The sequence below is a fragment of the Periplaneta americana genome, chromosome 13 (genome assembly GCF_040183065.1).
Source record: "Periplaneta americana isolate PAMFEO1 chromosome 13, P.americana_PAMFEO1_priV1, whole genome shotgun sequence".
In the NCBI taxonomy this organism is placed as follows: Eukaryota; Metazoa; Arthropoda; class Insecta; order Blattodea; family Blattidae; genus Periplaneta; species Periplaneta americana.
The window spans coordinates 139,257,085-139,271,309 of record NC_091129.1 but is presented as its reverse complement, the minus strand read 5'-3'; the positions used below and the strand labels follow the sequence as shown (position 1 = coordinate 139,271,309).

Sequence of the window (14,225 nt, the reverse complement as noted above, 5' to 3'; positions counted from 1 at the left end):
TATGTTTTGACATCTTGCGCTACCTGCAAGCTTTTTTTACATACTAAACTAGGACGTAGTTTTACATAGTGCTTCTTAAATACATAAATCTTTCTTGTAGAAAAAAATCCCAAAACTAAATCTACAGTTCAAGAAAAGAAACCTGAGACAAACATATCAAACGAAATATTTAGGGATAATTTTTGATTCAAAATTATCTTGGAGAAATCATATTGAAGCAGTAGTAAACAAATCAACAAAAAGACTTCCAATTTTAAAGAGATTAGCTGGAGCAAAGTGGGGTAATAATCGGCAGACTTTGAACATCACATACAAAACATTCATCAAGCCAATATTTCTCTACAATGCGGAGGTATTAATTACAGCAAATAATTTCAATCTGAATCGACTAGAAGTATGCCAAAATCAGGCTCTGCGACTAATAACTGGTGCAGCAAAATCAACCCCAATCACGGCAATGCAAGCCTTAACCCAGAACCCTCCAATATGTCTCACTCTAGAGCAGCAGGCACTAACACACCATGAAAAAATGCTACGGTTAACAACAACAAAATGGGAAAAAAGACTGTTACAACCAACCAAGTTGAAAACACAAACAAGTTTCCTGTCCAAAGTCACGGAAATAAAAACAGAATTGAATCTCCCTAAATCTAAAGAAAACATTTTAAGCAGAGAAAACCCTCTAACCTTCGAACCAATTAACATTCAACTAGATTTAGAAGAACCAGTTACAAAATCTGAAATTTCCAAACCTGTACTAAAAGCGCTAGCATTAGAAGCTGTGAACAATAGATACCCACCAGAAGAATGGTTACATATCTACACAGATGGGTCTACTATCGATAACAACTCAGGATCAGGAATTACGTGTGCGTTATTCTCATTTTATCAACCAGCAGGACATCACACAACAAATTTTGATGCGGAAATAATGGCTATTCATATCTCACTCCAACATCTACTGTACAGAATAGATAAATTTCAAAATGCTGTCATTCTCTCTGATTCTAAAGCAGCATTATATGCAATAAATTCATATAAAATGATGTCAATCCAAATTAAAGAATGTCACAAAATGATCCAACAACTTCAAAAACTACAGAAAAGAATTCAATTGCAATGGATACCTGCACATTGCGGAATTGCTGGAAATGAAACTGCTGACTTTCTTGCCAAAAAAGGATCCAATTTAATTCAGAATACAAATACAAGCCTACCTTTTACATCCATCAAAAGACTAATTAAAAATAAATATAAAATCAAGCAAAACCACGCACTATGTACCAAAGCCAAAGATAAAAAATGGAGCATTTTAATAAAAAAAAAACAGAAATTATTCCAGAAATTCCACGTAAATCTGCAGTAGCAAAATTCAGACTGCTTACAGAACACGATTATTTGGCCAAACACTTGAATAAAATAGGAATTTACACAAATCCAAATTGCCCTCTATGCAACAAAGAAGAAGAAATGACTGAAGATCATCTATAAACCTGTGAAGTTCTACCTGATGGTTCCACCACAGAGAAATATTGGAGAGCAAGAACGCTAATGGCTTCGTTGCCAAAGCCCGGCAATAGATAACAATAACAACAACATCTTTCTTATAGTTGCTAAGAATCAATCAATCTTCTTAATGTATCCAGCTGTTTGCTAACAACATAAAATCCACTATAGTCCTCTGTAGTCTATTCAGGTGTTGTTTTTCACGAGAAATGAGGGGTATTCTGATCAGTGTTCATTATAGATGCCTGTTGCTAGTAGCCAGAGTGGGGTGTAGTCAATATATACTGCAGGGCTGTGTCTTCTGCAACTGGTACTGATGATTTTCATTTACTTCTTTTGTGGTTTATGGATGGACAGCATATAAGAATGTGTTTCAGATCTTCATCATGATTATAGTTGCTAAGAAAACAAATGAAAACTTTAATTTGCATTTTTCTCGAAAAGTACACAATGTAATATTAACATTCAATAAGTAATACTACTGGGTTCAAAAAGTTCCCGGAATTTTACTACCATTTTTCGTATTAATATATAACAAGGGATATTATACATTTGTTTTGTTGGTAACATTCATGATGTCATTTCCTTAAAGTTTGTTGATAATGGCGATTGTTGGTTTTGAGTTGTAGGCAATTGTTTATCATAGTGTTTTGTTTGTTCGTCGCATTTTGTAATTATGTCCACAGAGCAACGTACAAACATCAAGTTCTGTGTTTTGTTACACAAAACTCCTGCAGAGACATTAAGATTGTTGGAAGAAGCATATGACGAAGCAGCAATGAAAAAAACTCAAGTGTATGCCTGGCATAAACGCTTTTCTGGTGGCCGCGATAGCATCAAAGATGACATATGCAGCGGCCGACCAACAACTGCAACAAATGAAGCAATTGCTCAGTGTGTGAGTAATGTTGTGAGGGACGACCAACGTAAAACCATAAAAGAGATAGCAGCAGAGGTCGGAATATCAGTCGGAAGTGTACACAATGTTCTTCACAAGCATCTCAACATGCATTACGTGTCTCAGAAGTTAGTTCCGAAAATGTTGTCGGCAGAACAGAAAGAAACAAGAATGACTCTTGCTGGAGACATGATCAGTATGGCTGATGAAGATGGTGATTTCTTAAACAAAATTATTGCTGGTGATGAAACTTGGTGCTACTTGTACAACTCAGTCCCTAAACGACAGTCATCTGAGTAGAAATCGAAAACATCTCCTCGGAAGCAAAAATTTCCTAGGGACACTTCCAAAGGCAAAGTTATGTTGGAAGTTTTCTTCTACTCTCAGGGTCTCATCCACCATGAGTTCATTCCAGAAGGTCGTACTGTAACGAAAGAATTGTACGTAGAAATCCTCCATCACCTCCGGGATGCAGTGAGAAGGAAAGTCCAGAAAAGTGGGTAGAAAACAACTGGTTCCTTGTGCATGACAATGCACCTGCTCATCGCGCAATTATTGTAAAGAATTTTCTTGCCAGGCACAACATAACTGCTTTGGATCACCCACCATACTCTCCAGATCTCTCACCACCTGATTACTTTCTGTTTCCCTGTCTGAAAAGTCATCTGAAAGGACGGAGATTCAATGCTGAAGAGGTTATCGCAAATGCGACGAGAGCACTAAGACGGGTTTCACAAAATGGCTTCCAGGAACTCTACACGCGTTGGCGAAAGTGTATTGTTGCGGAAGGCAACTATTTTGAAGGGAATGCTGTAGAATAGTGTTTAAGGTACGTTGTTTCTATGATACTAGCAAATTCCGGGAACTTTTTGAACCTAGTATGTATATTAAAAACTAGCACCTAGAACCATGAATTTTTTTTAAATGCTCAGTATTTCATCCTCTTTTTGAAACCACAAAAAAAAAAAAAAAAAAAAAAAAAAAAAAAAAAAAAAAAAAAAAAATCCGACTTTAGATCCCATTTCCTGCAACTAGTCATATATGGACTAAAATCCTTACACCGAGTGGGAATGGAGGACAGCGAATATTTTTATAACAAGGTGAAACACAACAGATCTCCTTCTGCAAAGCGAACATCGACAAACATCAAACTTCGTCATACTCTACCAACTTGAACCGACCTTAGCACATGTTATGCATGACGTTAATACTTTCATCATCCATATAGTAACCTGTGATTTATTTGAATATCATGTGAAGAATGTAATTATAGCTACTCTCTATCGGTAAATGGTATAGTAACAACTGTCATGTATTTTTAAACAAAATGTGGTATACCTATATTTCTGAGGATTTTTAATAATGTTTTCGTAATAAAAATTACCTGTTCTTACATGTAAATAAAACTTCACAAGATTTATATATTATTTTAATGTACCGAAGTACATATGATATTTCCATGCAGATATTCTGCGTCATCATACGATGAAAGAGGAATGGAATGGAGAAAAATTCTCTCCGGCGCCGGGATTTGAACCCGGGTTTTCAGCTCTACGTGCTGATGCTTTATCCACTAAGCCACACCGGATACCACGCCGGCATCGGACAGAATTGTCTCTGATTAAGTTCCAACTCTTGGGTTCCCTCTAGTGGCCGCCCTCTGCACTACATCATAGATGTCTATGAAAGTAGGACCGAAGTCCACAAATGTGCTGAGGTGCACTCGTTATGAGTGACTAGTTGGCCGGGATCTGACAGAATAAGCACCGTCTTAAATCACAAAGTGATTTACGCATATATATATATATATATATATATATATATATATATATATATATATTATTTTAATGTACCGAAGTACATATGATATTTCCATGCAGATATTCTGCGTCATCATACGATGAAAGAGTAATGGAACGGAGAAAAATTCTCTCCGGCGCCGGGATTTGAACCCGGGTTTTCAGCTCTACGTGCTGATGCTTTATCCACTAAGCCACACCGGATACCACCTCGGCGTCGGACAGAATTGTCTCTGATTAAGTTCCAACTCTTGGGTTCCCTCTAGTGGCCGCCCTCTGCACTATGTCATAGATGTCTATGAACGTAGGACCGAAGTCCACACATGTGCTGAGGTGCACTCGTTATGAGTGACTAGTTGGCCGGGATCTGACAGAATAAGCGCTGTCTTAAATCACAAGATTTGTTTTAAAATCCTTACGCAGCTAAAAGAATGAATGGATGGGAGGGGAGGGTAGGAGAGGCCAGTGAACTTGAAGGGGTAAATTCAAGCGAGCTGAACAGACACGCTTCTTCAAAGCAGACTTCGGTTCTTGTCACACTCGACTAAACTTCAACAGAACAGAGAGCTTGAAATGCACGACACTAACCCTCACTCTCCATTACCTTGGAATACTAAGATTCTAATGTAACAGAGAAATGAGATACAGGGCGAAGGACAACTTTCTTTATTCAGTCTCAGCAAGGGGCTACCTGTAATTTATTGTCATCTACACTGAGGGACTCAAGAGACAACAAGGAATTAGGACGAACTGAAGATGAGAAGACATAAGGTGAGAAGTGAGAGCAGTTTCTTCAATGTTCTTTAAATGTGTTTCAGAATGAGTTAGGAGAGATCTGGGGAGTACCTGAGTATAAAAGGTAAAAGGTAAAGGTATCCCCGTAACATGCCATGAAGGCACTTGGGGGGCATGGAGGTAGAGCCCCATGCTTTCCATGACTTCGGCACTAGAATGAGGTGGTGTGGTTGTGGTGTGGTTGGCACCACGCTCTGGCCGCCTTTTACCCCCGGGAAAGATCCGGTACTCAATTTTATAGGAGGCTGAGTGAACCTCGAGGCCGTTCTGAAAGTTTGGCAACGAGAAAAAATCCTGTCACGACCTGGGATCGAACCCCGGACCTTCCAGTCCGTAGCCAGCTGCTCTACCAACTGAGCTACCCGGCCGCCGGAGTACCTGAGTATACTCTTACAAAATTTTGCCTGACCAAGAAGAAAAGCAGTGATCTTCTGGAAAAGTGCAAGGGACATATCTTAAAAAAATAATTAATTAATTTAAAAAAGGGGCTTTTGGATGCAATAATTTGTTATAAATGAATGCTTAAAAATTACTTTTTCCACTTAAGTCACATATTTCATTAATTTGATGTTACATCCTTCTGGGAAGGTCTTTAATTTAGACCTACTAGGTGAAACTAGCATATTCTATTACAGATTAATTAATTTGTCATACACAATAATATCTGTAATATTGACAATTAACATTTGAGGAGAAAAATTCGCTCCGGCACCGGGGATCGAACCCGGGTCCTTGGTTCTACGTACTAAGCGCTCTGACCACTGAGCTATGCCGAATTCAATCCACAGCACCGGATCTTCAATGTTTCCCTTTGTGGCCTGACTCCAAGTTAGGTGTATATATGTTGACGTATATGTCCAATGTCAACTGCCATTATATTAGGAGCGCACTCAGCTGAGTGACTTGTTTGGCCGGGATTCTGCGGTTAAGTGCACAGTAATCTGTACAGACATATGCACTGCAGCTATGTGAATATTATAGATTAATTAATTTGTCCTACAGAATAATATCTGTAATATTGACAATCAATATTTGAGGAGAAAAATTCGCTCTGGCAGTTGACATTGGACATATACGTCAACATATATATGCCTAACTTGGAGTCAGGCCACAAAGGGAAACATTGAAGGAGGAAGATTAGATCCGGTGCTGTGGATTGAATTCGGCGTAGCTCAGTGGTCAGAGCGCTTGGTACATAGAACCAAGGACCCGGGTTCGATCCCTGGCGCCAGAGCGAATTTTTCTCCTCAAATATTAATTAGCATATTCTAGCAGGTGAAATGGCTGTACTTGTTTCTCGAAATTTTTTGGTACGAGAACTTACTATAACAAGCAAAAAGGATTGTTTACCAAAAGCATGTGAACAATTGTTGGGTTTTTCTTGGCAAGGGAAATATAAAGCCATTCAACAGACGTGATCCATTATTCACAGTAATTGTAAGGAGAAATGCCAATGATTGTATAAATTGCAAGTGTGGCACTTACGGTGGGTTTACAACATATGCATGTGATCAGTACAATGGGGACTTTCGTGGTTGATGACACAATATTATGTTCTTACTTGGAATGGTAGTTTAGTAATAAATTTCTCTGTTATTGGTGCAATGTCATCCATGCCGACAGTAGCACTGTCTCCGTGATCTACAAAGAACAATGATACACGGTCTCCTTGTAGCATTTGGAGCACCTGAGCTCTGTACCACCTGTAAACAAAATTATTGAAAGTAATCATATATAGTAAATTGCATAAAGAAAAGGTGTTGCAAATTGCTGAATAATTAATTCAAAATAAAATATAAGTGCTAGCACTTATTACCATGATGGATTATTTCCTGCATTCAAAGAGAGAAAATGCGAAAGTATGATATTCCTAGTGAAATCTTGGCTTACCTGAACACAGACAATCTTGTTACATTAAAGCAATAATATAGGCCACATAACTTACATGCCATCCTCTGGGAACTTCCCCAGGCAGCATACACCTTTCGCCAAATGAAAGTCTTTTGGTTTAGTTTTTTCACATTTCTGTAGTTCATTTACCAGTCTCTGAAAACTAAAACAAATAATGAATTATCATTAAAAGACACAAGTTTATATTGATATTACATGTAAGTGACATATTTATTTGTTCATTATATCAGCTATAATGAACATATTGACGGCCGGGTAGCTCAGTTGGTAGAGCAGCTGACTACAGACTGAAAGGTCCGGGGTTCGATCCCAGGTGGTAACAGGATTTTTTCTCATTGCCAAACTTTCAGAATGGCCCCGAAGTTCACTCAGCCTCCTATAAAATTGAGTACAGGGTCTTTCCCAGGGGTAAAAGCCGCTCAGAGTGTGGTGCCGACCACACAACCTCATTCTAGTGCCAAGGTCATTGAAAGCATGGGGCTCTACCTCCATGTCCCCCAAGTGCCTTCATGGCATGTTACAGGAATACCTTTATAATGAACACATTTCCATGTGACAGAGAGAGAGAGAAAGAGAGAAGACAGACAGGCAGGCAGATAGGCATGTGGATGCACTTTTATTTAATGATCCTTGTAAGTAAAGATTCAATTCAGTGCTAGTGAGAAGAATAATCAACAATGAAATATTAAACTCATGGCCAGTTTCACCAAGCTTCAATAAATCAACCCAAATTAAACATTAACTAATGAACATTAAAATATTTAACAATTCACTAAAATATGAGCTGTTCACCAATCATATTTTCTTAACATTTAATGAACAATAAGTAATGCTTCATTACGGATAAATAAGTGCATTCAATGAATTTTTCATAACTATATCACGTTTTTATGAAACCACAGCCTACTTATATCGCAAATCTGCATTTCACTATATAGGCATCTTTGTAGTCTTTCTTACACATGCACATAATAACATAGTATTCTTCTTTCACCTGTATGTATACTATAAAGCAAGAGTTCTTAACGTTTTTTTGGTCGAGACCCAAAGTTAACTGAGCGATAAACTTGCGCAACCCATGGGCCTATTTTGAAGTTAAACAGTGCTATTGTAATAAAAACAAGTAAATAAGTGTAGCAATTATTTATTAATAAGAGTTTTAATATTTCATAATAAATAATTTACTTACTTACAAATGACTTTTGTGCGAGATCGTGCGTATTTGCTTGTTTTCCGCACAGAACCAATACGCGGTAAGTGTGAAATACCACATTCAGTATTCCCAACGTAACACACATAACAATTTCCCTATTCTTACCGCTTAAGCGCGACATTCATTTTACTGCTTTAGGCTTTTAACATATTATTTTTAGAGACGTTTAACATAGTAATAATTATAAATTGGAAACTTACCACTGCAATTTCACCTAAATTGCAATGTTAATTATTGTTTTTAAATATTTGCAAAAATTAAGTAAAGTCTACTACTCACGAAACTTATTGCATTCCTGATACAAGTAACATTAAGGAAGCCGTGAAAAAATCAACAAGATTCCAGATGCCGATGTTATTACTGCAATATGTTATATAAATAATATTGTTAAAATATTAAAATGAAAAATAAATCATTACATAACCTTACCGTTTGTTTTAAGTTCGCATTTATAGACTGGGGAAAAAAAAAGACAGACGTATATCACGGCCTGCTGGAGTATAGTAAACACATAAAACATTTTATAGCAACAATGTTGAAGAAAGATATTTTGGTTTTCCGAAATTGCCGTCATTAAACAGAAACCAACATGGAGATTTCATTGCAACTAATTAGAAATTCGTCTTTCAGGTATGTAATAAACGATCTTCGCACAAAATAATGTACGATACACGAGCAGTATGTTTGTTTTCATGTTCTCGGAAATTAAAAAAAGCTCAACTACGTTTCGCTTTTTCAATCTTTTCCTCGACCATGAAAACGTCAACATACCGCTCTTGTAACGTATATTACTATTAAGGAACCCACAGATTCAATGCTGCCCTCACTTAAGCCTGCCATCGGTCCCTATCCTGTGCAAGATTAATCCAGTCTCTATCGTCATATCCCACCTCCCTCAAATCCAATTATCCTCCCATCTAAAATCAATTTTAAAATTATCCTTCCATCTACGTCTCGGGGTCCCCAAAGATTTTTTTCCCCTCTGGTCTCCCAACTAACACTCTCATAATAAATAATTATAAAATATAATCATAATCCAAAGTACTTTAACATTTATTTTATTTTTTTGGGAAGCTACGGCGACTCATCCTGAAAGCCATGGCGACCCTTGTTTGGGACGTGAACCATAGGTTAAGAACCCCTGCTATAAACAAATAAACACGCAACTCACTGCAAAATAGAAAGAAAGGATGCATTCAGTGGGCTAACAGTGCTTATGATAAAACTCTCAGTACATATGCATAAACCAAAGCTGGATATGATGTCAGAAATGTGTTTATACTACATATTTGAATAAAAATGGATTCAATACTATCAAACGAGCAGACCACAGATACTGACCTCACCTATGCCAAAAACAACTAGAGAACTCTCTATGCCATGACTATCAATCATAGTACAAAAAAATACAGTAAATAAAAGAAAAACTGAAAATTTGCACACACTATTCCTAATTGCTTAAGAATCTCGTTTTTCTTTTTGCAAAAACATGAGAAATTCGCGGCATGACACGAATTTCGCGGGTTCAAATTAGGCATAAAAGGACTGAAGGATGTATATTTACTGCAATTAGATGTTGAAAAATATTTTTCTTAAAAATCGCGAAATATTCTATTTCCAACTTATATGATCTGTGTAGTGTTACCCATGATGCAATCGGTAACATTAGCTGCAGTGCAAAGATTAATTAAATTATTTGGGGGTTCTCTTTTATTTACATTTATAAAATACATATGTTCATGTCATTTGAGTGTCTCATTTAACTCCAGCAATTAATTTTCTTATATAATCAAGTGTGTGTGTGTATCTAATGCTCTGGATTTAACAATGAAGTCATCATCCTTCTTGCTTCCCAATATTTTGATGGAAGGTCCACAAATGTCCTAAGAGTTTCACAATTAGCCAGGTGCTCCATCTCCATGCCCTCTTCTCTGGTGCACAGTAAGCATTTAGGTGAATTCAGTACTCCAATACGATGGAGGCAATCATGACCAGTAATCAATCTAAACATGGCCACGGCAGATTTTCGAGGTAGATCAGGAATTAGTTTTCGATCTTTGAATGATTCTTTCCATTTTGAATTTTGATGTTTTGCCTGTTCGCTGTAACTTATGCTTTTTATGACTCGCTTTATTGATTCATATGGGAACTTAAAATTTGTTTTTAAGTTGATATAAGTTCCTTTCTTTGCTAACATATCTGCTTTCTCGTTACCGTTCAGTCCGCAGTGGGCCGGGATCCATATGATTATATAATCAAGTATAATCAATACTCGGTTGCTTAGAGCAGCCAGACATAAAGAGCCCAACAGATTAAGTGATCTCACTCGCCATACCTAATTGCCCTGATGATGGAACCTGCATGCAGTTACAAAACACTAAAAAATATTAAATTCCAGGACATCGTGGAATACAAAAAGCCTATTTCTGATTACATTTGCTGTTTAAGCCTAAAAACGTATAAAGACGAGCTATCTGCAACAATTCCTCTTGAACATCACAACTGTTGTTCTACAGTATACTCACCTGTCATGGAATTTGTTCTGACGAACAAAGAAGTGCTGTGGACTGTCAGCAAAAACAAAGTTCACTTGCTGATACGTCTCTTTGTCAAGATATGCCCACTGAGGGGGTGGAAGAGCTGGTGTCTTTGGTTCCATTTTCTTCACAGCAGGTACTGACAATATAAATTAAAATTTGAACTTAAAATGACGACGAAATACATCCTAAGTTCATAAACACTATTCACAAATTCCTCGTGACTATATACCATGCAATCATGAAGTTCTATCCTCCCTTGGATAATCTTTCCACTAACACAATTCATAATTACTCATATATATATGAAAACAGTAAAACCTGCTGCCTTGTCATGGTCACATCAACAATGTAGACAAAATTTAATCAATTGGAATTTGTGATGAAAAAAAATTGTGTTAGACTGGCTTTTTGAGAGCACTTGCATTTCAGCATTCCTGTATTCAATATCACTCTTAACATGTTTACTGCCGCTTGACGCGTATATACTCTCACAGCACGTATAGGGACGTATATACGCATCAAGTGGCAGTCAACATGTTAAAAAAAAGAAACAGATGAAGTTTTACTGTCCCGAGATACGTTCTGACATAATTATGAATTGCAACAATTAGAAATCTATTGAAGCAGTATTAAATTTTAAGGATTAAATTAAAAGTACGAACTATATTAAAGAATTTAAAAAATTTTATGAACCCAAAAATTATTAAGCTATTCTAATACTGTACACTTTTATAAAATACTCTTAAATTATAACTAATATTTTAATAAAAAATATATGTATTAGAAATATAAACTTTTCTTTGAAATCAATAGCCATTTATTCAGAGGATATTTTAAAATTATGTTTATTGGAAGATGGCTGGGTTGAGAAAAAAATTGATATAAAAAACTATATATATTTTTTTTTATTTAAATCAGACTTCTCATATTAATCAGATTTTATTTCAATAATTTTTTTTTTACTTAAATACTTTTAATTTATTATTGTTCATATACATCCATTCCAGCATACCGACTTAGACCTACTAAGTTAGTTGTTAAAAATCTTAATGTTACTACAAGACATTCTGTTTGTGATATGGACTTTCTCATTAAAGTGTCTTTCTTTTGTTTTCTGGACATTGGCTGCATAAATTTACTAGGAACATTGTGATGTCAGCAATTGAAGCTGGATTTATGTATTAAGAAGAAGAATTATTGTTGTTTCCCATACAACTCATGGAGTCTTGCAGCAGCACTCTACAGCAGAATAAGAACTAAGAAAGATGGGAGTTGCATGTAACAATGTTGCGCCACATAAACAGTGTATTGTGTGTACATGTTAAATGCAACTTATTAACAGTAAAGCCATTTTTCAAGTTGCGCAAATACGAATTCCGTGAAATTATTGACTTACGTGTAAATGATGTGCAACTTTTGTTGCGCAATTAAAAATTGCACGCAATTTAAGTTATACCATGGATGAGGACCTTTAACAACTCTTTTTCTTTTCAATGTCCCGATGTGAAGCTAGGTTTTCTTCTTATTTATAAATATATTTTACAAAAAGATAAAATGGAAAACAATACTTTTAGCCATATAAGCTCATTACGAAGATCACAGGTAGTAGAAATATTATATTTACAAATTCTTAAGAATATTGAAAGAATTACATTTTCTTACAAAAATCTTTCTAATAAAATGTATGTCTTAAAAGATCCCTGTCGTCATTATGATCTTATCTTACTATGTCAATATTAATTAAATTTATCCCTATGGTTGTCAACTTGTGGATCATAATTAAGACTTGTAATATTAATACTGTTATTATTCGGTAGAGAAGCTTTTGTCATCTAGTCTTCTGTCAAAAAATTTGAAAGTTAGAGTTTATAAAACAGTTATATTACCAGTTGTTCTGTATGGTTGTGAAACTTGGACTCTCACTTTGAGAGAGGAACAGAAAGTAAGGGTGTATGAGAATAAGGTTCTTAGGAAAATATTTGGGGCTAAGAGGGATGAAGTTACAGGAGAATGGAGAAAGTTACACAACACAGAGCTGCACGCATTGTATACTTCACCTGACATAATTAGGACCATAAAATCCAGACGTTTGAGATGGGCAGGACATGTAGCACATATGGGCGAATCCAGAAATGCATATAGAATGTTAGTTGGGAGGCCGGAGGGCAAAAGACCTTTGGGGAGGCCGAGACGTAGATGGGAAGATAATATTAAAATGGATTTGAGGGAGGTAGGATATGATGGTAGAGACTGGATTAATCTTGCTCAGGATAGGGACCAATGGCGGGCTTATGTAAGGGCGGCAATGAACCTCCGTGTTTCTTAAAAGTCAGTAAGTAAGAAAGTAAGTAAGTAAATAAGTAATATTAATACAAAAATCAATATTTTGCTGAAGTAATAGTTGTACAGTATGACCCACCACACTGCAAGTCGAGGATTATCTAGTCATCTGCAGACCACAGTTTGAGGAACATTGATCTAAGAATAAGTAACAACATCCCTCTTGCATGATGTATTCTAGAATTCTCACCTTTTTCATAGTTAGGAATGGCTAACTTGCCCATTCGACACAGTTCATACAATTTGGTCAAATGATCAGGATTACTGACAGCAAGCTTGCATTTCACCAGCTCCTTGCTTAGTGAAAACTCCATTACTTGAGTGTCCACACTGCTGAGGTAGCTGCGGCACTCCAGTGGATCCAACCAGAGAGTATTTTTTGCACTCAGCATTATCTACACATGAAATTACAAACTTTACAGTCAATGACTTTAGATAACACATCACAAACACCAACCACAACTATAGCAACACAGAAAGAGACATAGGAATTCTATACAGAATGAACCATAAATAATGTCATTAATTTCAATAGGTTATTCTTTGAGATATTTCAAACAAAAAAGTTTAATACAATTTTGCTCGTTTTTGTTTCCTTTCCGAGATAAAAATTGTTTGATATGAAACATTTCATTGCGTGTTTTGGGAAAGTTATTGATTTAATTCCCGATATGTTCACTCAGTTTAAGAGAGCAGTGTATTATGATAATAAATGATTGAAATAATTTTACTTTTGTCCTTTAAATGTGCAGAAATTTAATCTCAACGAATATAACTTTTTTTTTTTTTTTTTTGTTATTTAACGACGCTGTATCAACTACTAGGTTATTTAGCGTCGATGAAATTGGTGATAGCGAGATGGTATTTGGCGAGATGAGGTCGAGGATTCGCCATAGATTACCTGGCATTCACCTTATGGTTGGGAAAAACCTCGGAAAAAACCCAACTAGGTAATCAGCCCAAGCAGGGATCGAACCCGCACCCGAGCGCAACTTCAGACCGGCAGGCAAGCACCTCAACTGACTGAGCCACGCCGGTGGCTTTTTGTTCTGAAAAGGAATTTTAAAATGTTACATTTGTTCAGATCAAATCTCTGCATATTTAAAGGACAAAACTAAAATTGAATAATTTCAAGGGAAAAATTGTTCCGGGGCCGGGTATCGATCCCGGGACCTCTGGTTGAACGTACCAGCGCTCTTACCAACTGAGCTACCCGGGAACTC

At 36.4% G+C, this 14,225-nt stretch overlaps 1 protein-coding gene across 1 annotated transcript in view; it reads right to left on the bottom strand.

The window, feature by feature from the left end:
- Positions 1–14,225, bottom strand: part of LOC138712500 (putative ATP-dependent RNA helicase TDRD12) — a 116,056-nt gene that overhangs the window by 19,624 nt on the left and 82,207 nt on the right. Inside the window, exons 20-23 of the mRNA XM_069844381.1 lie at positions 13,193–13,397; positions 10,648–10,798; positions 6,944–7,051; positions 6,560–6,701 (exon numbers count right to left, since the gene is read on the bottom strand). Coding sequence (XP_069700482.1) covers positions 6,560–6,701; positions 6,944–7,051; positions 10,648–10,798; positions 13,193–13,397 — 606 coding nt within the window. The remainder of the gene's footprint in view (positions 1–6,559; positions 6,702–6,943; positions 7,052–10,647; positions 10,799–13,192; positions 13,398–14,225) is intronic.